We start from the raw sequence: 26,312 nt of genomic DNA on the forward strand, positions 1-26,312 counted from the left end.
GATTAAAATAAATTATTATGATTTACATTTTATTAAAAACAATTATTTTATATTTATATTAATTTAAATTCATGGTTACAGTGTATGTGACTTCGATTAAACTATTCAAAAAAAAATGAGAATCAGTCTGTAGAATTCTTATAACTATCCGTAAAACTCTCTGAAATCTGTAAAACTTCAGATAGCATAAAAAAAATCACTATTTATTTGTGTAATTCTATCAAATCCAGTGATATATAAAGCTTGAGAGAATTTTCCAAAATTCTTTCAAGCTTGTGGCTGGTTATCACTAGGATTTACCATTCTGTAAAATCTTAAAAAGAAAAACAATATTACACACTAAAACATACAGTATTATATTTACAGCAAATACTAATAAAACACTATCTCCTATCTCTTTTTTCTTTTTAAGATATTCTCTTAATTATACAAATTAATAAGTGAATTCTGTAAAAATATACTACTAAGCTTTTAAACTCTTGTTTGTCTTCTTATACATTAAAATTAAATAAAAATAAGTAATATACAGAGCATACGTCTTCACAAAGTACTGTTATTCATAACCCTTTCATCCTTTCAAAAAAAAATCCATTTTTTTTAACCCTACAACCAGCTCTTTGAGGCCAATCGCATACTAATATTTCTGGATCAAAATGAAACTGATTGGGACAAGATACTTCTATTGGTCCATTGGAACCACAAACGTAGAATTTAGTACAATCTGTTGAATGTGGCCATGTATCCCCTCGACAAGAATTGACGTTCTGTTTGTCTATAGAAGAACTAGTGACCTCAACCGACTCAACACTACCAGTTGTTGTGACAACAGGCTCATTAGTCTTATTCAAGTTACTGTGGCACACTAAAGGTGTCAAGCCAATACAAACCAAAGTATTTGAATCAAAATATAGTCCTCCTGGACAAGAAAACTCTACAGGTCCTTGAGAGTCACACAAATAAAACTTGGTACAGTCACTAGGGTGTGGTAATATAACACCTAAACTAGTATGTGTAGTTACTCCAAATTGACTTGATTCTTCTACATCTGATAGATGAAGTTTTCCATATAAAATACTGGTATCTTCTTCAGAATCTCTAGATGACTCAGAAAGAACAGTTTCTCCAGATCCGATTGTGTTTTCTGTTGTGCCTAAGTTTAAGTCTGATACAGACTGACAATCGGCGAGATAAGGCCATGTACACACGAGCAATTTCGGACTAAAATGCAAGTTACCAGGGCAATCAAATTCAGTTGGTCCAGTAGCACCACAAGTATAAAATTTGGTACAATCGTTTGGATGTGGCCACATTGTACTTGGACATAACTCTGTTATATTTTCAATTAAACCTGGTAAACTTGTTGTTGTATCTGTAACATCAGTAAAAGTGCTTATTTCATCTAAATTTGTAGAGATTGAATCAATTTGTTTTGTGTTATATTCAGTAGTTTCAGTAACAGGGAGAATATCTGTTGTTGCTTCAGAGTTGTAATCGTTTAAGTCTGTTTGACATTCAGAAGATTTCATCCAGTCGCAGACTAGTAAATCTGGGTTAAAATACAGTCCATCTGGACACTGAAACAATGTGGGACTTAGGGAACCACATTTATAAAACTTTGTACAATCATTAGGATGAGACCATATACTACCCCTGCACAAACCCTCTATAACTTCAGTTGTAACACCATTTTCGTTATTAGAAAATATAGTTGATTGCTCGTATTGCTGTCCTGATAAATTTATCTCAATTAGTTCAGATCTGCATTCAACTGGCTGGTTACAGTCACAAGCAAGCAAGGTAAAATTAAAATAGTAACCATTGTGACACTCGAATAATTGAGGACCAGAAGGACCACATCTGTAGTATCTTGAACATTGATTTGGATGGGGCCATATTCTACCTTCACATAGAGTATTATTATAATCATACAGTCCAACGATTTCTGTAACAGTATCATTCGTATCATTAATTAAAGTATCTGTAGAGGATTCTTCAGTTTCTGTTGAAATTGTTGAAGTGATTGCACACTCGGCAGGTTTATTCCAGACACAAACAAGCAAAGTTGGGTTAAAGTAAAGCCCTTCAAGACATCGAAGTAATTCAGCACCATTGGAACCGCATTTATAAAACCAAGAACAATTGTTTGGATGAGGCCATATCTCCTTTTCACATAATCTATTGTTATTTTCATTAATTACACTAAATTCACCGTTTTCGTTTATAACAAAACTTCTTGTTTCATTTAAATCTTCTGATGATCCGTTACCAAAATTATTTGACACACTTATCGATGTTCTTATTGCTGTTAAGTTCGGTGGTTGTTCGATGAGTTTGTTCCAATCACATACCATCAAAGCTGGATTGAAATAAAGAGTATCAGGACATTCAAACAATTTAGGTCCAAGTGTGCCGCATTTATAAAATTTGTTATCTTCAATTGGATGAGGCCACATAGTACCCAGACATAAAGGATGTAAATTTTCTTCGTTTAAAGATGATTCAAATGTCGCATCTTCAGAAATACTTAGATCAGTTGATGATTCTAAATCTTCACCTAAGTTGAAATCTCCGCTACCTTCATAGATGCCTGGCAAAGTTGCGCTGTTTACATTTCTTAAAATGAGTTCAGTGGTTGGTAATAATGTGTCTAGATTAATTTTTTGGGTACAGTAACTTAGATTATCATCACAAAAGTGAGATTCTTTATTATAACAAAGTCCTTCAGGACATGTGTACTCTACTGGTCCTGTTGGTCCGCATATATAATATTTAGTGCTATCTGAATGTGCCCAAATCGTTCCTTGACATACCTTTAAATTTACCATGGTCTCGGTATTTCCATCGTTATAATTTTGTGTACTTTGAAAACTGGAATCAGTTAAGTCATTTAATTCAGTAGTTGTTAATGTATCTAAACTTAAGCTTCCTTTGCAGCTTGAATCATAGTCGCATACATGAAAATCACTGTTATAATAAAGTCCTTCTGGACAAGAATATAATTCAGGACCTGTAGTTCCGCACATATAATATTTAGTACAATCCGGATGTGCCCATATAGTACCTTGACATTGATTAGAATTTGTAGTAACTTCTGTCATATCATTGTTTTCTTCAAATATAACAGTAGTAGATGATTCTTCTAGAATTCTTCCGTTGATATTAACCAAACACTCAGATTTATAGTTCCAGTCGCATACAAGGAGAACTGGATTAAAAACCAGGTCGTCTGGGCAGGCAAATAGCTCAGGACCGGTCGAACCGCACATGTAGAATCTGGTACAGTCGTTTGGATGAGGCCATATTGATTTCGGGCATATTTCTGAGCCCTCAAAAAGAAGCTGGTCGTTGTTTTTCTGATATACATCAATTTTATCGATTTCTGTGTCTGCGAAAGTCGTAGAAATATCAGTTGTTGTACTTAAATCGTTGAGGGTAGTTGAATAAGTTGTTGTTGATTGATCTAATGATGTTGTTAACTCTTCTGTTGGAACCGTTATGGAAGTACCGGTAGTAGAATCGATTGTAGAGAATGTTATCTCTTCAGTAGTTGTAAAAACAGTATTTGTTGTAGATTCTAAAACGCCTTCTGTTGTTGATGTTAAATCAGTAGTACTTTGGACTTCTGTACTTTCTGTTTCATCGTTTGTTGTAAATGTTGATAAAGTTGTAGAGTCTGATAGTGTAGAATTGAATTGTTCGATATAATAAGGGGTCGATGAGGAGGTTTGAATGTTTAAATTATCTTTTTGATAAGATGCGCATTGTGCATTATGCGGCCAGTCGCAGACAAGTAAGACTGGATTGAAGTGTAGTGGGGCTGGACAGTTCATTTGGACAGGGCCAAAAGGTGAGCAGAGGTAGAATTTTGAACAGTCTTGAGGATGGGCGTAAATAAAATTGGAACAGAAGTCTGGTACGTATCCTAAAAAGGAAGAAAAAATATTTATATTCCTAGTAAAATTATCGAGGGAATTATAAAAGTGTTAATTACAGAGGGAAAATAATTGCCCGAGGTTATTGACACTTTAAAATTCCCCTGATACATAGATAATTTTATTTCTTACTGATTTTAGTATATTTTGACCCATTTTAAAATGATCTTAAGATTAATCTTCCGGTATATTTGTATTAGTTCAGGAGGCATATGTATAGTTATATAGTTCAGGCAGGCAGATATGCCAGACTGTTATTTCCATTAATAAAATGATTCATTTTAATAAATGTCAAATATTTGAGTGGAAAAATAAGTGCATTTTTTATTTGATTTAAAAATCTCTATTGTATTGTATGGTTGTACCTATAAAAGGTAGAGGGAACTATGGTATTTTAATTCCTGTTAATAATATTCTAAGGGAGTTATGATTATTTATGGTAAGCGTAACCAAGACGATTATAAGTTTATTTTAACTCAGTAAGAAATAATCTATGGAAATAATAGTATATTGTTTTATTAGGAGTAAAAATGATACTTTTGGTGGCGAGGCTGCACGTTTGGCGAGCGAGTCTGACATTACATTTTTCAGTTATAACTGGTCGTACTCACACGACTTTTGTATAGTTTTATACAGGGTTGTTCACCACATACGACACGGAGTATTGTAGCTAAACGATTAGATTTTAACAAATGTACAATTTAAAAATATTTTTACAAGATACAGAGTATCCCAAATAAATAAAAAATATCAAAGTTGTATTTTTTTAAATGGAACACCCTGTATATTATTGCATTTTTAGTCTCTACGATTAAAATAAAGGTAAATTCGATTGAGGTTTATTACACTTAAACCTTACCGTTTTTGAAATATTTTCAATTTTGCGAAATTGCAGTATAAATTTTAAGGCTTCATTTCTCCGAGGATATCAAAGTTTTTAATACTAAATATTTACTGAAGTTTATTTATCGATCAGTTATTGTGTTGCAATAATAAAAATTATACTACCTTATACAGAGTGTCTAAAATTTTATTTTAAATAATTACTAGCTTTAAACGGCAATAACTTATTTACATTAAATAGAACACCCTGTATATTTTATGAGAATCAGATGCACAATTTAATTGTCTATCAAATTGTATTATACCACTTCTTACCTATTACTTCAAGTTTTCGTAGAAAATGCATTTTCGTATAATTTAGACCTCATTTATCAATATACCCATGGAATATTGACATTTTAGATTGTTTTTAAAACAACAAATGTACAAAACGTACAGGCTAGTAATATTATCGTTTTTAGTAAAACGATAATATTACTAGCCCATTTGTATGCAAAAAAAACTATTTAAATCTTTATAAAAGAGTATACCATTAATTAAATATTATACCCCCAGTATTTCCGCCCAAATACTAATTAACTACATACTTAATTGTGTTCGTTAATAAATTATTCTAAATAAATGTGGATTTGAATCAGAAATCAATATAATAATAAGTTATGAAAATGAACTGTTGTTATAAATGGGCATTTGTCGAAAAATTAAATATCATTTTTAAGGTGTTACTTTTTACCACACTGTCTAATACACAAACATAATATAGTATTTGGAGCAATTATTATTAATCAACGCAAACAGTCAATTAATGTAGTTTGAATACTGGAATCATATTAATTGGTCCTTTTTAACAAATATTTAAACAGTTTTTTTTTAATGAAATAAACGAACTATATCGACAAGATTAGTATCTGTACTCTTTAAAAATTTGGTACATCTTTAAAAATAATCTAAAATGTCAGTATTCCATGGGTATATTGATAAATGGGTTCTAAATTACAAGAAAATGCATTTTCTACGGAAACTTGAAGAGATAGGTAAAAAATCGTATAATACAATTTGATAGACAATTAAATTGTGCATCTGATTCCTATAAAATATATACGGGGTGTTCCATTTAAATTAAACAAATTATTGCCGTTTAAAGCTAGTAATTATTTAAAATTAATTTTTAGACACTCTGTATAAGGTAGTAAAGTTTTTATTATTGCATTACTGTAGTTTATTTATTGGTCAGTTATTGATCAATAAATAAACTTCAGTAAATATTTAGTAATAAAAACTTTGATACCCTCGGAGAAATGAAGCCTTAAAATTTATACTGCAATTTCACAAAATTGAAAATATTTCAAAAACGGTAAGGTTTAAGTGTAATAAACCTTAATCAAATTTACCTTTATTTTAAGTGTAGAAACTAAAAATGTAATAATATATAGGGTGTTCCATTTAAAAAAATACAACTTTGATATTTTTTATTTATTTGGGACACTCTGTGTTTTGTAAAAATATTTTTAAATTGTAGCTCTAATAGTCCTTCAACGAATCCAAAATTTACAATTGTTAAAAATCTAGTCGTTTAGCTACAATACTTCGTGTCGTATGTGGTGAACAACCCTGTATATTTTGTTTAGGTTAGGTTAGATATAGATTTATACATAGAGCAGACAGTAGTATCGACTGATTAGTGAGAAAGAAAATCTAGGAACTAGTGGGGTTGCAGTCGGAAAGGTTTGAAATAGAATTAATACACTTTGTTAATTGTCAAGCTTTCGGAATTTATTTATTATTCACCAATTACTATTCATTTATTATTCATTACATCACCATTTATTATTCATTACTATTATTATCATTCCTTCCTCAGGACATCAACGTGGTACAAGAGGTACAAGAGATAACGTTTTTTCATGAAGGTCTCTTATACCACGTTGATGTCCTGAGGAAGGAATGAATATATTCCGAAAGCTTGACAATTAACAAACTGTATTAATTTTATTTCAAACCCTTCCGACTGCAACCCCATTAGTTCCTAGGTTTTCTTTATACATAGATATACATATGGGGAGTATTTTCAATAAATTACCTTTTTGTTGATTGTTTTTGTCGTAACAATTAGAATTATGCGGCCAGTCACAAATGGAGTATTCCTCGTTGAAGTTGAAGCCATGTGGGCAGGTCATCAAAACTGGCCCTAAAGGCGAGCATGAATAGAATTGGTCGCATTCCGTCGGATGAGCATACAATCCGTTTTTGACGCATTCACCTGCAAGAAATGCATATAAACGAATGAGTTTTTCATAACTAATTCTTTGGTTTCGTTTTCATATACAGGATCCGACAAAAGTACATCAGGCATCTGTAAGTCCTATAATAAAAAATACAGGAATTTTGTTTAAGTATGGACCTATAGAATTTTGTACACTTTGCCTAAAGTATTTTTTAGGATGTATTTCAGGAAAATATCCCAACTTTTAGGATCAGGGCCTATTTTACCATAAGGCCCATAAGGCCCGGGCCTTGGGCCCGGTGATCTGGGGGGCCCGTTAAAGGGTTGTAAAATGTTCATAATTTCAAATGTAAATTTACATAGCAGAGAAAAAAAAAACAGTTACCTCTGATAAGGAAAATAGAATTAAATAAAATAAGCTTCAGATTGATATAATTTTTTTTTCATTATTTATTTTCTTGAATATAATAATGTTTATTTATTTTTTTATATTATTAAAAAAATAAAAATAAAAATAATTGTTTTATTTTTTTTTTAACCCAAACTAACAAGAGAATTTTTGAAATTTAATTGGAAAAGAGGGCTCGAATTTTTGCTTGGGCCTTAGGGCCCGACCAGATGAAAAATAGGCCCTGCTTAGGATGCCTTAACTATACAGGATGGCTCAAAAAAGTGAGCCCCTAGAAAAGTGAAGTGTATGACATCTTGTATATTATATCATTTTTGGCTTCCTTTCTGAACACTTTACATAATCTTAAGATATTATTAATTATTTTTTTTATAGTGTCAGAAATATTAATAAATAAATAAAAACACTTTTTTTCAGCCTTTTTAAAAAAAATATTAAATATACAAGAAATGTCCTGAAATCAAAACTGTACTAGGTATTTATAGTTGATATGTACTTACTTTGCTATAAATATCGTAATCTTAAACCATACAGGCTGTTCAAAATTCTATGGCAAACTTTATAAAATATTAAATAGTTTTTCTTCGTTTTTTTTTAAATGGAACATCTTGTTATTATTTCTTTGTTAGATAGAGAATTAAAAAATGAACATATTTTGTATTTAAGGTATTTAAGAATTTTTAGCGGTTTTATTTAAAAAACGGTATATTATCAGGCACATTAATGCACAACTGTGCTCTTTGATATTACTTTGCACCAATTGATATTGATTGTGATTTCTAAAGTAACTTGATGTCGTTTTTTTTCGATCATGCGGATAATTTACAATATAGGGTAATAACAATATAGGTACTTACTTGTGAGGGTACTAACTCCCAACTGCCTTCCAAATAAGTTAAAAATTAGAAAACACCAGAAGACAGAACAAAATCTTCTTATATTAAACATATTAAAAAATATGGATCACGAAATCAAAACACTTCTTATAACCCGTTTTTTAACAAATTAATATATTTTGAAAAACGATTTAGTTTATATAGGTTGCTAATGATAATGTTTAGTCAGTGGGGTTAACGACATAATTGATTCTTTTTTAAATATCATAATGAGTCATATCTTGTAAAATTTTAATATTAGATTTTGTTTTTTGAAACAACTAGGAATTTTTTAAATTAGGGTCAATTTAGAGTCAAAATTTAGGGAAAAGATGGAGATATTCAAATAAAATTACTGAAAACCCATAAGTCCATATTGTCTCTTTTTAAGGTTTAAATTGTTTGAAACTACCATATATTATACTGACTACTAAACTTTTGTCATGTGACATCAATATGAAGTAGTAAGCGTTCGACTCTTGTCACCGAGTGCTTAGATAAGTGACGGCACATGGTCTAGAAAGACATGTTCGTTTATATTCGATTGTCAAAAAAATTAAAAAATTGTCGTATATCATTGTCGAAAAAATTAAGCTCTGCCTGTTTTCCATTAAGATCTGTTTCTAAGGAGCTTAACTTGTCAGTGGCTAGAACTGTTTATTATGCACTTTTTGAGTCGCACCTCAGATATGCCCTTCCATTCTGGGGTACGTGTTGTGCGACTCAATTTGACCGCATTTTCAAGCTCCAGAAGAGAGCTGTTCGATATTCACTAGGTGTTTAATCCCAGTGAATATCGGCAGAACTCACTGCCAGGACTTCTTTAAAAAAAAAATATATTAACTCTTCCTTCCTTATTTATATTTGAATCCGTTTGCCTAATACGTAAGCATGTATCAGCTTCTCAAGAAAGGCCGTCTCACACTTATCCATTCAGGAACGTGGAGCAAGATCTTTATCTACCTACCCCACGCTCAGACTCACGTTCTTTAAGTAACATTATTAATATTTTAATGTCACTTTTAACAGTCTATTACGCTGGCGCTGTACTGTTCGGGTTGCTCTCAGGGGTCGGGCAAAGCGGGTGTGTGGCCGAAGGAAATATATATTATATCTCAGAAATCTGCCTCAGCTTAGCCCGATCCTGCTGTGTTAGACCACATCCGAAATTCCAAACACACTTGCTTTGTTTAAGGCTTGATTAAAATTTGCGGAGCTTCAGAATTTGTCATAAAATAGCGAGCAATTTGTTACAAAAGCATATAAATTATATTGTAACGTATTGTAACGGAATTTTAATTTATGTCGTTATTTTCGCGAAAATTTAGTTCAAACATAAGGAATATTTTGTTGATGTTTGACCATCGAAATCTTAAAAATAAAAAACTTTTCTAAAATGTGCTACAATACGTGTATAGTATAATCCTTTATCTTTAATTTTCTTCTTCATTTGTGTAAAAATACCTAGCCAGTTTCACATAAAACGTTAAAAAATGCCGAAAGCTTATTTTGCTACTTTTTCGGGCTAGTCAAATGGACTCTTAACTTCATACTTTTCTTTATTTTTAATTTAATATAATTGCTTTACACTTTCAGTTTACAGCAAAGTTTACAGATTATAAGTGAGTGATACATTGTGATACATTAATATTCGTGACTGACATGTGACATGAACTGTCAATTGCGAAAGATGGCGGTGTGCCTTAAAACCTAATTATTACAAAATTTAATTTTCTGTTGAGTAAATCTTTCTTATATTTTAATAGTTATTCAGCTATTTAGGTCTGAGACAAATTCCAACTAATTTGTCTACACTAAAAATTTATTTATTTATATTTAAATATCGTAATTGCAATATTAGTACAATAAATTTTTCAAAAAACTAAATAAAAAAAATCAGGTCAATAGCTCTTTGTATGAACATTAGCCATTAATTTGGTCAAATTCAATAATAATTACCAAAAAATTCTTAAGATGGCAAGGTTATTGTGATAAGACTTTATTCATAAATCATTAATAATACACAAATTATAAGAATTTGAATCATTTCATGATTAGATATAATTTTCGAACTGATTGATTTATTGGACACTGCTATTAATAAAATATTTTATATAAATTGTAACATATTTTTCAACAATCAAACAATATATCTGTACCCCCAAAGCAAACTATATTAAGTCACAAACGTAGTTTTGAGAAAAAAATAATTTAAAGGTCTTTTTTGAAGATATTTCCTAATCTCGGTCATTTTTAAACTTATAATTGTAATATTAGGTATATAAACATCATATGTTGAACTTAAATGAAATGTAAAGCAGTCTTTTAAATAAATTATTAAAACTTTGTTAAAAATTATATATTCAAATAAAACTGGTTTAGTTATTTCATCTTTTGGAAGCCCAAGACTGCCTTTAGTAAGGTTTTTTATAAGTGAATTTTGTTCAATATCAGTGTTGTCTAAAAATGTTAAATTATTTTTAGGGACATTAATGACTGAATCTTAAGTTTCTTTTCACCTTCATATAAATGTCGCACACAAATACTATACTGACTCCCGGCTAACTGCCTATATTTTCCAAACCTACTTTCAGGAGGATCAGTTTGCAAGTTCTCTAGTAAAACATACCTCATATTTTACTCATTAAAACAATATGTTATTACTTCATGCTCAACCTGTTACTCAACTCAAGTTAATAATTTTAATATTGAACACAGATAAAAGTTAGAAATTTTTTATTATTTTCATCTCATTTTAAAGAATTTAGTAAATAACAAGCATGACTAATAATTTGATCAGTATTACTATCAGGGTTCGGAAAACTACATGTTACTCTTAAAAACTACATAAACTACATTACATGTAGTTAATCGATGTAGAGGGTGTAGTTTATGTAACTTTCAAATATGAAAGGTTTGAGGTGAGGTAAAAGATAAGTAAAAGTTTTAGAAAATACATATAAATATATTTGAGAAAACAGAAGAAATATAGCTTTAAATATAATATTCACATCTTATTATTTAGACATTATAAGGCATTATACCTTTTAAATTGTATAATTGCACTTATAATTACTTTATAGTTTAAACACCTCTTTTTACAGATATATAACTATTTTCACCCTTCTATTATCGATTATAGTTACCACGTCCGCACACCTACCGATAAATCGATGACTGTCAACCAGGGTTCGGAACTAGTTAACTAAGACGTAATTTACCTGATTAACTACGTGTAGTTTTTCTTAAAAAACTACGTCTTTTCCCGTTCATTAACTACATGAAAACTACGTTAATAAACTATGTATTGATATTATGAATAATTTTCTTTTGTATGAGGTGTAATAGAGATAATATGATGTAAATATTATGTTTAAAGCCATATTTCTTCTGTTTTCTTAAATACATTATGTGTTTTTAAAGCTTCAACTTATTATAACCTCACCTCAAACCTTTGACATTTGAAAGTTACATACATAGGTTACATAAACTACACCCTCTACATAAACTACATTAACTACATGTAATGTAGTTTATGTAGTTTTTAAAAGTATCATGTAGTTTTCCGAACCCTGCTGTCAACTAGTGATGAGCCAAACCGTGATTTTCTGTTCACAGGCTTACCTGTGACAGCGACTTTGTATTATCTGTGACTCTTAACTGTGACTGCGACTTTATGATTATGAATCCGAAAGCACAATCACGGCTAAAATATAAGATACAATACGAATGATACGATTCTGTTGTTGTTGTTATACTAATTTTTATTTGTCCTTTATCCAAGGCCGCTGAAATAGAAAACACTAAACAGTGGGTAAAAGGTATATTAAAAAATAAAAATAAAACAATTTTTTTATTAAAAGAAACCAACGGGAAAAGAATAAAATATGCAATATGCTCATAACCATAACGAACGAAACTTAACAACACGAGATAAGTAATACATTAAACAACAAATATTTTCTTTTCTATTAAAATAAACGAAATATGCAAAAAATTAAGTTTCTAAAAAAAATAAACTGTATAAAGGTAAAACTTTATGTTTGACTTTAAAAAAACCTGCTAAACTAAAAAGGAACTAAACCGATTCGTAGTGATAGAAAATAGTAATAAAATATAAAATACATAAAAAATTAAATCACTTCTAACAGTCACTGTCTTTAGATCACTTTGTCAGATATCTATCCTATGAAGCCCCGTTCTCAGAACGACGTCGTGTCGCTGGCGACACAGTTTGACATTTCAAACAACCAATGGGAGCTGTACTAAATTTAAAATTGACAGCTGTTTGAATTTTGTACAAATCTCATTGGTCCTCTTGACGTGTCGCTGGCGACAGTCGCTGTTCTGAGAACGGGGCTTGAAGCCCCGTTCTCAGAACTGCGACTGTCGCCAGCGACACGACAAAAGAACCAATCAGATTTGTACAAAATTCAAACAGCTGTCAATTTTAAATTTAGTATAGCTCCCATTGGTCGTTTGAAGTGTCAATCAGTGTCGCTGTCGACACGACGCAGTTCTGAGAACGGGGCTTGAGACGTACGTCGTGACTCGTGACTGTGAACTGAGTCACGACCGGCGCCATCGGCAGCTGCGTTCGCGACACGCGACGTCCCGCTATGTGAAGTATTTTCTCGTTACCAGAGAAATTATAATTAACTGTAATCGTCACGCTTTAGCAAGTCACCGTTTATTTTCAAATCAGTCACAGGCCGTGACTGTGATTATAGAATATCAGTGACAAAGTCACAGTTACCGATATTTCACTCATCACTACTGTCAACTGCGGCAATATCACTCCGCTACGCGCTACGACAGGGGGCGTGAAATATCGATAAAATACATAATATATACTATAAAAAATATCTATTTTTTTAATGTTTTTTTTCTCATATTATACATTATTGTGAACTGAAAATATTCCTTTATTAAATTTGATTAATAAAAAGTGAGAGATAAACATTTATTGACTGGTATGATTTTTTCCGTATTCTATTAAAATTATTTTTATATACTATAATATTTTTAAAAACTCGGAAAAAGGCATTTTAAAACTTCGAAATATATCTGGTGAGTGAAAAAAGATCCACAATTTGAACTTTTATCGGGTAATTAACAACGCTGCTAAATAGAGTTGGGCCTCCAGTTGGTGACGTCACGAGATTTTTACGTCACAGCTGTCCGGCCTTGTTATTACGGTGGTTACGAACAAACACAATAGGCCTTATAGATCGAAAAAAATATTGACGAAAAAGAAACATCACTTCTTCATAATATTTATTCATATACATATATACAATTTGGCACAAATATCAAAATAAATATTTAGCCAAATATTTTATAGTGAGTGTATACGCATTTTCCGTTTACTGCTTAAACTGAACAGGTACCACTGGTAGAACAGCTGTTGATGACCGAATTATATATCTGACCCTCGGGACAATCCCTGATAATGGGCTCGCCAAAGTTACAAATCACGAAACTAGTGCAGCTGTTAGGGTTGGCAGTTACATAGAATCTGAAAAAAAGAACATTATTGTAACTTATACCGTTCGAACCAAAAAAAAACGGCGTCTATTTGGCTTAAAAATTATCATCGATGATATTCCCCACGTAATTTATACTAATATATACTGATTAATCACGATCCTGTTCATACCACTCAATGTAAGAAGCTCAATTTTGGCATACAGGTTGATTCTAGGGTGTAGAGGTTCTATACGAAGGGATTTTTTGAAATTCCAGTTCCAAGGGGGCGAAACCACCCCTCAAATATTACAAAATTTTTTATTTAAAAAACGGCCAAGTTTCTGAAAAAATGCTTAAACACGTATATTTTATTTTGTTTTTTTACAAATTTTAAGATTTTTTAAAAATGTATACAGGGAGTTTTATAAAATATGACCATTGAGTAATCACGATTCTCCTTAAACTGCTTGACGTTTAAAGCTGATTTTTGGCAAACGGATTGACTGTGGGGTGTCAATTCCTCAAATTCCAAGAAGATGAAAACGCCCCTCAAATATCAATATTTGTTATTTAAAAAACGGTTAGTCTTTCGGGAAAACGCTTGGACACGCATAATTTATTTTGTTTTTTTTTACATATTTTGAATTTTTTTAAAAAAATCATACAGGGTGTTCCAAAAAGTTGGGTAATTGATTAACCACGATTCTGCTTAAACTGCTTGACGTAAAAAGCTTATTTTTGGTAAACGAATTTTTTGAAAGTCAAATTCCAACGAGATAAAACTACCCCTCAATAATTACCAAGTTATATAATAATATCGCCATATTGTTTTTTTCTCATGCTGACATAAATGTGAGAAAATTTTATCCAGTTTGTATGTTAATGGAAATTCTTGCTTTGCTTTATCATCATCGTTACAAATTATTAATTAGTTTTACATATAAAATGACAGCGATTTTGATTTTATAGCCATCGCTGACACCGTCTTTTTTTCGATCATATTGTATCTAGTATAGTAATATATAAGTACACTTTAACTAAAACTGAATCAATATTAATACTTATTTAAACTTATTTTTATTCTGAAGTTCAGTAAATTTACTCAGCAAATTAATATATACAGGGTGACCAATTAGTTTGAGGAGGTCCAATATCGTTGCTGATAATGAAGATATGGAAAAATCAGAAATTCAGAATTTTATGCTGAATCCAATGCTGTACAAAAAATAAGGGTTGGAATTTCAAAAAATACATCTTTATCGTTAGTTTTTTTGAGACACCCGATGTAGAAGAAGACCCCACCAACGACAAGGTCTTGCATCTCCTAGGGGAAGAACAAAAAGGATACTGAACTTCCTCGGAATAATGGACTACCCTGTATAATATTTCTCTGAATAAATTACAACTTTTGAATCATCTTGTTCATAAATTAAAAAAGAAATTAAATATTGAAAAGATTATTATAAATAAATATGATTTTTCTTCAAGAAAATAGTAATATTAAAAGAAGAATTTACCTGTCTGCGTGTTCAGCACAGACAGTATATAAATCTGTCTCCTGCTGTTCTTCAGATTCTGCTGATTCTTCCAACTCCTCAGAATCATTTTCTGGCTCTGGTTCATCAGGTTTCTCAGCTTCCTGAGAATCGTCCTCTTCTGGTTTCTCAGCTTCCTCAGAATCTTTCTCTTCAGATTTCTCAGCTTCCTCAGAATCGTCCTCTTCTGGTTTCTCAGGTTCAATCACTTCGGGATCTACTTCTTCCGGTTTTTCAGGTTCAATTTCTTCAGGTTCTTCCTCTTCCGGTACTTCGGGTTCAATCACTTCGGCGCTTTCCTCCTCTGGTACTTCGGGTTTAAGCTCAGGAGATTCAGGTTCCTCAACTGGAGGCTCTACGGGCTCTAAAAGTATACGAAATGATATAGAAAAATCAATAACAGTTGGAGTGTGCGTTATTAAAGATTTATCGCAATGTTGCCACGACTATTTTTTTACTTTGACTTTTGACAAAGATTAAATAAAATTTTGTCACCAATTTCCTTTGAATAAGAAGACTAAGGAAGGAGCATATCAAAAATCTTAGGTACACCGCGATGGGCCACAAATATGGCCGACTTAAATTCCGGTTTATCAGTGTCGTTCTAATTTTATTTAAAAAATGTAAAACTATGATGTAGGGTAGACGTGGGGTAGACTCAATAATTTGTTGTTTTATTTTACGTTGTGAATAAATGTTGGTAGTTATTAAAATTGTTATAAAAATATATAATTCTAATAAAAATAGATAAGTTATAATAAGTATTTATTAACACAAACATCCGATACGCTACTGAAGCAGGTAAGTCAAATTCTTGAGTCAAATTAACGTATCTAAATTCTTTTGACATCTAATCTTTGACAAGTAATAAATAAAAGCTAAAATGCAAGAAAAAATATATAATTTAGTTAATTTAAGTGAATTTCATAAATGATCGGTTTACTACACGTATGTATATTATATAGTCACTTACTAGCGAAAAGTTGTTCCATTATTTCACTCAATTTTTGCCGAGATCTACCGCACGCTACACAACCAACTATTTTAGAGTCTTTTTCGATAAATTGCGATAGTGTCACTGTTAATTTAAGTTCTGCCACAATTTCCATCTAGATTTACTACCTACTTTACTATCAGTAGTAGAATAAATAATAAATAACATAAAATAAGCTCCGTAAAGACTGACAAATCCACAAAATTTCAAATCAAATTCAAATGTGTCAAATGAATCGTCAAACAGAACTGTCAAGGATCCCCACCCTAGAGAGCTTTTATGGTGGCTTTTCCGCCCACCATGCATGAATACATGGATAGCATTATGCTCCTTCCTTAGTCTTCTTATTCAAAGCCAATTTCTCATCCTATACGAATATTTTACATTATTACTTTGTCTGTAATTATTACAGAAATAAACGTCAGATTAGAAAAAAAACAATAAAATCGAAAATAACAAATATCAAATTGCAAAGAAAGATATGACAATTTGCAACAATTTCCATGAGTACCAACATAAAGTCTTTTTTATCGGCTAATTCGTTTACTTGATGTGACATCGTTCTGTCTTTGTTTAAGACGGAAGAATAATTTTTAGAAATCTAATTTAGCAGTAGTTTTGAGTTGCAACGTTTTTGGTGACGTCGTGGCCAATTTTTATAAATTCTCTATAGAACATTTGAGTGAATATATACGCAGTAATACTGAAGATTTGTGAATAAAGAACAAATCTATACAGATTAATAATAAAACGTACTTTCTGTAGTCAATTCTTCAGTTGTTGGTTCTGGCAATTCAACATCTTTGTCTTCATTTTCTTTCAAAGCCGGTTCAGTGGTTACATCGACTGCCTCAGTAGTTACCTTGAAATTGTAATATTTATAAGTTATCAGTAAAGCTACGTCTACACATAACGTTTTACCTGTTCAGTCAAAACGTATCAAAATAAACATTCAGTATAGACGAAAAAAACGGATGTATAGAAGACAATATAATAGATTAGCCAAAAAAAAATGTATGGATATATTACAGCATCTTTAAGTGACTTTTAAAATTCAAATATTTTTGTACAAAATATGGACAATTGGACACCGCTTTTTTTCAGATCATATTATGGTGCTATGATTATACTTACTTCAGTTGCAACTTCGATCTCTGGCAAGGGCGTACTTTCTGGTACTTCCTCGGATACTTCTTCTTCGGCGACTTCTTCGGGAGTTGTAAATTCAGGTTTCTCTGTTTCCTCTTCAGCGTCCGGTTTAGGTTCTGGTATCAGTTCCTGTTCCGGCGTTGATTCGGGTACAGGTTCTGGTGTAGGTTCTGGTGTAGGTTCCTGTTCCTGTTCGGGCTCTATCTCCGGCTCTGGTTCTGGCTCTGGCTCTGGCTCTGGCTCTGGCTCTGGCTCTGGCTCTGGCTCTGGCTCTGGCTCTGGCTCTGGCTCTGGCTCTGGCTGAGGTTCTTCTTCTAGCTCAGGTTCTGAACCAGCAGTACATCCGGATGTACCGATGTGTACACAAACACCAACGGTGGGACTGAACTCTGTTCCTGGAGCACATGGTCTCTCTAGAGGACTACCATGGACGCATTGGAGGTACTGGCTGCAATCGGTAGGATGGGGATGGAGAATTACTTGATTGCTCGGCAAGGAACAGTCTACGCTGCTGCTGCTTAACGCTACCGGCAAACCTAAAATCATATACTAGTATTTAATTAAATTAAAATAATTGTATAAAAAAGCAGATACTTTTATCACAGAATATCTAGCTACGCAACAGAAGCCTCGTTACATGCATAAAATTGTAGGTCTCAAAAGGAGACAGGCTTTTAAAGCCTGTCTCCAAATCAGATATTTTGATGCGGTAGTTTCACTACTACATAACAGAGGGCGATAAATTTAAAGGAAAACAGTTTTCTACAAACGAAATTTAAAAGAATTTTATGCAGTGTTGCCATTGTGTAATTTATATTGTAATACTTCCCGATAAAGCCTACCTTCAAATTTGCTACATCATTTAAACATATTAAAATAGATTAGAGCTCTTTTTTCAAACGTTTAAGTACCCATTTAACTTGCCATATTAGTTGGAGTTAAATCTTACGAGCTGAATTAAAATCACTTCCTGACGTTTGATTCTAATTGAATCCTGAATTTTGATTGTAATTCGGCGACAATATAATAAGTATTGTTCTACTATTATGACACCACTTCTTGACGTTCGATTGTGTTCATACCGTATGATCGGGAAAAAACGGCGTTAGCGATGGCTATGAAATGAAAATCGCTGTCATTTTATGTGTAAATTTATGAAAATAATAAATGTCATCAATCGTCTTTTCCCACCCAACTGGACGCCGTTTTTTTCGGTATCATACGGTATTTGATATATACTTGCGTATTTTTCTTGACATTGCAATATTATGGTACCATGAAGCATATCAAGTGATACCGTAATATAGTACCATATTACGATACATGACGTTCGAATGGGCTGAAACTTGGTATATTACGTATCTTCAGTGACATTGTAATATTATGGTACCATGAAGCATATCAAGAGGTACCATAATAGTACCATATACGATACCATTTCCTGGCGTGCGATTGGACTTATACTTGGTATAGTAAGTATCTTCGGTGACATTGTAATATGATGGTACTATGATGCATATAAAGTGGTACCTTAATATAGTACCATATTACGATACCACTTCCTGACGTTCAATTGGGCTCATATTTGATTATACTTGCGTATTTTTGATGACATTACAATATTATGGCATATCAAGGGGTACCATAATGTAGTACCATATTACGATACCATTTCCTGGCGTTCGATTGAGCTTAAACTTTGTATACTACGTATTTTCGGTAACATGGTAATATGATGGCACCATGGAGCATACAAATCGGTACCTTCTATAGTACCATATTATGATACCACTTTCTGACGTTCATTTGGGCTCATATTTGATATATACTTGCATATTTTTGATGACATTGCAATATTATGGTACCATGAAGCATATGAAGAGGTACCATAATAGTACCATATACCGCGTATACGATACCATTTCCTGGCGTTCGATTGGGCTTAACTTGGTATAGTAAGTATCTTCGGTGACATTGTAATATGATGGTACTATGATGCATCTACTATGATGCATATATAAAGTGGCACCTTAATATAGTACCATATTACGATACCACTTCCTGACGTTCGATTGGGCTCATATTTGATTATACTTGCGTATTTTTGATGACATTGCAATATTATGGTACCATGAAGCATATCAAGGGGTACCATAATGTAGTACCATATTACGATACCATTTCCTGGCGTTCGATTGGGCCCAAATTTGATATACTTGTGTTTCTTTATAAAGATTTGTTTAATTAATAATATTAATTTATTTTACGAATTTTAATTTATTGTACGATGTCGTGACAGCAACTTTTATGCCGAACTAATATATTATTAATTGTATCTGTGTCACTTTTGAAAATCTACCTAGCTCTATATAAATAACGTAGCAAACAGAAAACATTTGTTATTATAGTATTTTTTTAGTCAATTAACATTTTTTGTACTGCATTTTAATAAATTATTTCCATTATTAATTAAACGTATATTTCATTACTAACGTTACAGCATTAATAAATATCACTATAAATCGCCCTGTATATTATTAATTTTAAAGGTAATTAAAGTTATTTTCTTAGTTAACATAATAAAGTAGTGTATATTAAAAATGTATTTTTAGAGCATATGTTTTCTAATAATATACTTACAATTAAAACTATTTTAAAAGCCAAACGAATAATTAATATAAGTGTATCTGACAAGAAACGAAGAATAGAAAGAAATTATTATACACCAGAAAAAGAATGGGATGCCAATTAAAGTCTGTTTGAATCTGGCAACTGTGCATATTTAGCCGAGCTTTAAGGCCGTCGACGTGCCGTCGATCTACGTCGATTCAAAACCGAAAGTTGAAAATTTCCAATTATATTCTGATTATGATATTGTCGCGCCATCTAGTATTTTATTTGTGCAATTTTAGGTCTTTCATTTCGAGTATTTTTCTGTTGCGTAGCTAGATATTCTGTGCTTTTATGATATATTAAGAAATAGTGATGTAACAGATATCTTCTTCTTATCTTTTTGGGCAGACTAAGCATAATAATACTGTTTTATAGTAGTGATTAATATTTTTGATTCAATATCTTCAAATTCTACCGATCTTTCGATTTCAAATTTGTTAAGTATATCTTTGAAATTGTATTGTTTGCAACAAAATCAAGAAACTAGAAAAATACATGAAAATTCGTTTGTTTAGAACAAACAATACGAAGCTAGCCATTGTAAACTATGGAACACGATTTGAATGTTAGAAATCAGTAACAATAACGCAATTAATTATTTTATTTTATGTAAAATATACAATTTGCATAAAATTATAAGATTAGAAACTTTATTTTATTAATCATTGTTTTAAAAAAACAATGCTTCCATTAGTTGTCAATAATAATTAAATAAACGTTTTTCTAATATATAACATATTAATAACAAAATGATTTAATAATATATAAGTAACAATAAAGTGGTTTTTTTTATTTGGTTTGGTCTAAACGGAATTCTTTAAAAACTCACCCTGTATAGTAAGAATATTACTTACTACTAATATAAACAAGGCTACTACTTACTGAAAGTAGATAAATATTAGTTTAAAATTAATTTATTAAATTTAGTAAAAAATAATAAAGGAATATAATATGTATAATATCACGTGGCTGAAATAATCTTTTAATAATTGATTACTAATAAATGACAATATGTAAGTAATAAAAAGATCAACGATTTGTTATATTGTGTCAAATAAACGATTTATTTGAAGTGTATTATGTCTTTTATACAGGGTGAGTTTTCTACGATGTTCTCTATAAGTATCTCGGAAAAGTGTCGGTTAAATGGGGAAAGAATTGCAGTTTTGTGGGGTCATAAATATGCGCCTTTCAGATTTTGGAAAAAGTTCGTGACTTACTAGATATTGCGAAAAAAACAAATTTCGGCTATTTTAAAAATTGTCCCTAATTCCATTATAATCTATTTTAGACAAAAAGTTTTCAGATGAAAGTTGTATAGATAATCTCATCCTTTAATGAGTTTGTGTTCTCCGATTTTTTCTAAAGCCTGTCATTATTGACATATGACACAAACATATGTTTTTTTTTAAATGGAATAGAAAGAGTTATAGCCAATTCAATTCAAATTTTTAGATTTTTACAAACTTATTAATTTTTCACTAATAGTAGCTTATTTATCAAGATTTGTTTTGTGCGGGTGCCAGATATCACAAGCATTGTCAACAAAATTGTATACATATTCCACAGCCCCTAGACCATCAATACCAAATACGTAAAGACTTTTTTGAAGAAATGATTCCGCTACAGCCATAATAAATATCCATGATTTTGGCTAATATAATAACAAAATAAAAACACTAAATCTTATAATTAATTATAAACTTAGTTTATAATCATCTGCTGATGATGCTAACATGGTTAGCGAAACGCGCGTCCAGTGTAAAAGTAAAAGTGTTTTGGTGTATTGTGGTGATTTAGTGATTTTATTTTGCTGTGTAACACCAAAGTTTCCAACCCTCAACTGTAATATAATAACTCTATGAGTTTTACAGTTGTAATACGTGTCACTGTAAAACTATGTTAAACTAAAAAATCAGTGATTCTTGAAAAACTTACGCCCTGAGTTCGCACATACGAAAAGCACTGCTCCCAAAAGAAGAATCTTCAAATCCATGTCAAATTTTCAACAGATCATACGCTTTCGGATTAGTCTACACCGCTTTGTTTCGAGTTTTGTTGAAATTTCGCCACTAAAATGTAACGTTTGCCTATCGCACTTTTATAGACTTTTCGATGGAAATTGATAAAAATTTAATCCAGAAAAGGATTAAAGTTATTAATTCGATTTACCTAGAAGTTGTATAAATACAATAATTGCATTACAATTACTTATTTTTCAATAGATCAACAAAATTGAAGTAGGTAGCTAATGTCAACAATTTTGTTTTTCTTTTCTAATTCATAAGAATACAAACCTTTTTTTTTGAATGTCGTAGAGAATGATTCAGTATAGATACCAAAAAAATTTGGACTTTTATGGTCTTTATTTATTTTTATTTCTTTTACTGTTCACTATACAGGGCGAGTCTTAAATAAGTGCAAATATTTTCAGGGGTGGTATATGTCGACTCCAAGAACACGTCTATGAGTTTTTTTTTTCGCAAAAAAAGATGTTGAAAATCGTGCATTTTCTTTTAAATTTCCCTGTATATTTTTCGAAAACTTTTTAGAACTGCCTGTTCACCGCAAATTTTCCAACGGTATAATTTCTTAGTCTCTGATATTACATAACCAACATGAGATACAGGCCAGAGACATCGATTTGTGACGTCACCGCAATAGTCGGGCTTTTGTATTGTGCCATATGGTACTGCATATAGTTTTTGCATAAATAATAGTATTTATTGATAGTTTTGCCAGATATAAATATGAAAAATATTATACACAAAGGTATTAAAAAATAACATTAACTTTTTATTGCGTTAAAGTAATTGAATAGCATTAAAATTGAGATCTTAAACACGAATATTAATATGAAATAAAAAACAGCATAAGATGAACAGAATAAAATCCAGATAATAAAAAGCATGTCCTAAAATTGCGTTAGCGCGTATTTAGCAACTAGTAATAATATACCTTGTGATAAAGTCTCCAAATATTAAAAAATTTGAAAACTATACTTTATCGACAAGTTAAGAAAATGTATTGCATATGATAAGGGCAGAATACATTTTAAAGTTTAATTAAAAATAATTGTAAAAATTTGCCTAACATATTTAAAAAATGTGGACATCAGTAGAATTAACTTTCGATGTTCATCAAGTAACCATCTCCATATATCGTAAATAAAAAGATAAAAAAATATTTTTTTTATATACAATTATATTATATTTATGTACAATTGATTTAATTTCTTTAAAATATATTGCCATTTCATAATAATAATACATATTTCATAATAATAATAACAATTTTCAATATTTATTTCATCCTGAATTCCCAAATCTTGTTTTCTTTCATCGGGATGTTTGGAAACATGCACAGTCATATAAGAGGGTTGATTTGGGAAAATTGTAGGCACAGCATCTTCTGTAGGGTTTGGACGTGTCCTAGTTACAGTTAATATTGTTGGGAAAGAGAATGTAGACAGATCCTGAGTACTTATTATAATTGCTGCTATAAAGGCACAGGCACAGAACAATGTCGCGGCATTTTCTATTTCACAAAGAAAAAATAAAGAAACGAAAACTGTTTTACCTAAAAATACACGTCATTTACGTTGGTTTAACACTGTACACTAACACTAACGCTATTAATTATGTTTTTATATAATTCCCCAACTTATTCCCCAACTATTCCCCTAGCCCAGATACACAGCCCGCATCGCCGGTGTTACTATAATTTTTACCGAAAGTATGTTTTTTTTCGCGGGTACGATGTTATGAATCGGATCTAGATAGTTCACTATTCACTCAGAGTATACTCAAAATTATTTAGTATAATTTTATTAGCATAGAAACGCGTAAAAAACACAGATTTGTTGCGAAACTAATGAAAACAATAGGTTTGTTTACGACTACTAATTCTCGACCACTTCAGTAGAACTGTCAAAACAGTCAGGCCTTGAATATGACGTTAGCCACGGATATTACTATAGTTACAACTTTACTCTATGGTTACGGCACTAAAAGGGATGGATTGGCAGAAAAAATCCGGTGGCTCTCAAAATTTTTTCCAAAAAATCATTTATTTAATTAATTAGTTATTTTGGACTTATTTAAAAAACGTTAAAGAGAAAATATGTTTCTTGTATTGAGATCTACCAGTCCTAAAAATATTTGCACTAATTTAAGACTCACCCTGTATAATACATCCATAAGGTTGCTGTTATACAGGCCCGGCAATGGATCTCTAGGCATAGGAATTACATGCATTGGAATGAAACGCCTATAAAAAGTCTATGCTTAAACAGAGATGGACAACAACTTCCCCGTTTCCACTTCCACTACGACTGTCTACTTAGACAAACTCCAATAAGATAACAAATTTTGGAAATTCCGCCACCTCCCATCCACTCATGATACCCATCTCCCTGCCCTTTATTTATCGCCATTATTTTATTTCCCTTCCCGCGCCTCCGCACCTCGCTATTCTGACTCCCGTCAGTTCATCACAGAGTTGCCAGGTCTACCGGTTTCGTCTGTAAGCTACCGATCTACCGATTTAAAGAAAAATCTAACGATATATTCAACTGCGTCTTTAGTTTTTACAATAGAAGCACTTATAAAAAGCTGACTTATTTGACTAAAAATTAAGCGACTGCCGTGTTGGAATCTGTATAATTTGACTTTATTATTGTTTCATTAAATTTTATTTAGTAATAACACACATACAGGTCATCGTTCTGTCTAGTTGCAGAGTTACAGAGATATTCCTAAAAATCCTTATTACTCCTTATTACTCCTTATTAGGCGCGGTATTGGCGACATGCCCGAAGAAGTTGATATCTTTTGAAAAGATTTTATTTCATTCATCTACTAAAGTTGAACCCATATTTTCCCCAAAAAATGTAAACAAAAAACAAAATTTAAGTTAAGAAACAACCTAAATTCGGACAAATATTTTAGTGATTTTCCCGTCAAAAAAATATATTAATATGAAAAAAGAGTGAGAGTTGCTACAGCTTTCCCATTGAAATGAAATTAATTTTAGATATCACTGATCAAAATTTGTACAAAGGTAAAAAGTGACTGCTACACTAATTTGTGACTGCTATCCCTACTTGTTATAGTTTTATATGTTTTTATTAATATATTAATATTATTTAATTCAATATTTTTTTTAATATTAAATAATATACCTAGCTATTTCTAATTCTTGTTATATTTATTATATTTGTATTTTATTTGAGTGATCTATTATTACGACACATAGGAATGCTAATTTTGGACTTAAATATTATATTTTATTTCGTTTCTGTACTTTTAATTTTTGTTGAAGATCTACCGAGAATTTTGTTCTCGTATGGAATTATAATCTAACAAACCCGGCAACCCTGTTCGTCTACTCCTTATAAAGTTTTTTTCGGCCTAATTCCTTTGTCACAGCCGCGGCTTTGTGAAGCGCCGCCGCCGACCGACTGTGTCGGGGCGACTGCTAGGAAGATCGTACAGTATTGCCATTTCATAGAATTGCACTTGCTATTTTAGAAATGATATCAAAGTTTTGCATGTTACTTTTCGTTTTAGAAAGAAGTTATGTGCCTAGAGAAAACATTCGTAAAATTGTTTCGTACTTTATTTAATATTTCATTAAGTAGGCAAGATAATGGGATTAGAAGATTTAGGATTTTGACAAGCCAACATAATTTCGATTTAATTGAATGGCAACACTGTCCGTCCTGTTTCTATTTTTTCGATTCTGTTCTATTAGTAGGCGGTAGCCCCCACACAAGCGTCTTAAAGACCCGCCCGGCGCCCCCTCTCGCAGGGGCTCTTCGTCGTATCACTTCTATGATCACTTCCCCTATACGATGGTAGGGAAAAGACACTTTATCCGTCTCTGTTGCACTGCAGTGTATTTTGCAGCCTTACCATCTTTTTTTATCGCATTGAAAACCTCCTATTGCTAATATTCCTTTGCCAGTAGTGTATATGGAAACGGTATATGGAATTATTAGATAAAATATAGAATATATCGCAAACAGTTAAATACAAAAGTTATAGAATTTTTAAATATCGATTAGCGAGTAATACACATTTAAGTATACTCGGTCATAAAGTCGTGGCACATAAAAGTTTCATTTTTTTAAATAGAACCCCCCTGTATATTATTGCATATTGCAATTATTCCTACAATGGGCTCGTTCACTATATTTTGGAATTAGC

The 26,312-nt window shown here is 31.5% G+C and overlaps 2 protein-coding genes across 3 annotated transcripts; both read right to left on the reverse strand.

Moving 5' to 3' along the window:
* Positions 1-557: 557 nt before the first annotated feature.
* Positions 558-8,386, reverse strand: LOC115874416. Its single transcript, XM_030889579.1, has 3 exons — positions 8,266-8,386; positions 6,856-7,035; positions 558-3,922 (listed from the first exon to the last, which is right to left on the reverse strand). The coding sequence occupies exons 1-3, from the start codon at positions 8,354-8,356 to the stop codon at positions 558-560; spliced, it is 3,636 nt and encodes a 1,211-aa protein (XP_030745439.1). The 5' UTR covers positions 8,357-8,386.
* A 5,157-nt stretch (positions 8,387-13,543) lies between these two features.
* LOC115874424 (cell surface glycoprotein 1-like) lies at positions 13,544-22,197 on the reverse strand. 2 transcript variants are annotated; one of them, XM_030889590.1, is made up of 6 exons: positions 22,042-22,197; positions 17,416-17,966; positions 17,038-17,143; positions 15,615-15,651; positions 15,270-15,569; positions 13,544-13,801 (listed from the first exon to the last, which is right to left on the reverse strand). In XM_030889590.1, exons 1-6 carry the CDS (start codon positions 22,097-22,099, stop codon positions 13,657-13,659), a joined length of 1,197 nt encoding a protein of 398 aa, XP_030745450.1. In that variant the 5' UTR covers positions 22,100-22,197; the 3' UTR covers positions 13,544-13,656. The 2 variants fall into 2 exon arrangements, with proteins under 2 accessions (XP_030745450.1, XP_030745449.1); XM_030889589.1 differs by having other exon boundaries at positions 15,270-15,651.
* Positions 22,198-26,312: the final 4,115 nt, after the last annotated feature.

The sequence above is a fragment of the Sitophilus oryzae genome, unplaced genomic scaffold (genome assembly GCF_002938485.1).
Source record: "Sitophilus oryzae breed Bouriz unplaced genomic scaffold, Soryzae_2.0 scaffold_127_pilon_pilon, whole genome shotgun sequence".
Lineage (NCBI taxonomy): Eukaryota > Metazoa > Arthropoda > Insecta > Coleoptera > Curculionidae > Sitophilus > Sitophilus oryzae.

Bases quoted from the DNA above. Each gene is read 5' to 3' on its own strand.
- LOC115874424 (XM_030889589.1), bottom strand. From the start codon at position 22,099: ATGGATTTGAAGATTCTTCTTTTGGGAGCAGTGCTTTTCGTATGTGCG. The intron at 17,144-17,415 runs GTAAGTATAATC...TACAATTTCAAG, and splicing joins AGATCGAAGTTGCAACTGAA to GTAACTACTGAGGCAGTCGA. The intron at 15,652-17,037 runs GTACGTTTTATT...GTATACTTTTAG, and splicing joins TGAAGAATTGACTACAGAAA to AGCCCGTAGAGCCTCCAGTT.
- LOC115874416 (XM_030889579.1), bottom strand. From the start codon at position 8,356: ATGTTTAATATAAGAAGATTTTGTTCTGTCTTCTGGTGTTTTCTAATT. The intron at 7,036-8,265 runs GTAAGTACCTAT...CATTTCTTGCAG, and splicing joins GGGAGTTAGTACCCTCACAA to GTGAATGCGTCAAAAACGGA. The intron at 3,923-6,855 runs GTAATTTATTGA...CTTCCTTTTTAG, and splicing joins CAAAAACAATCAACAAAAAG to GATACGTACCAGACTTCTGT.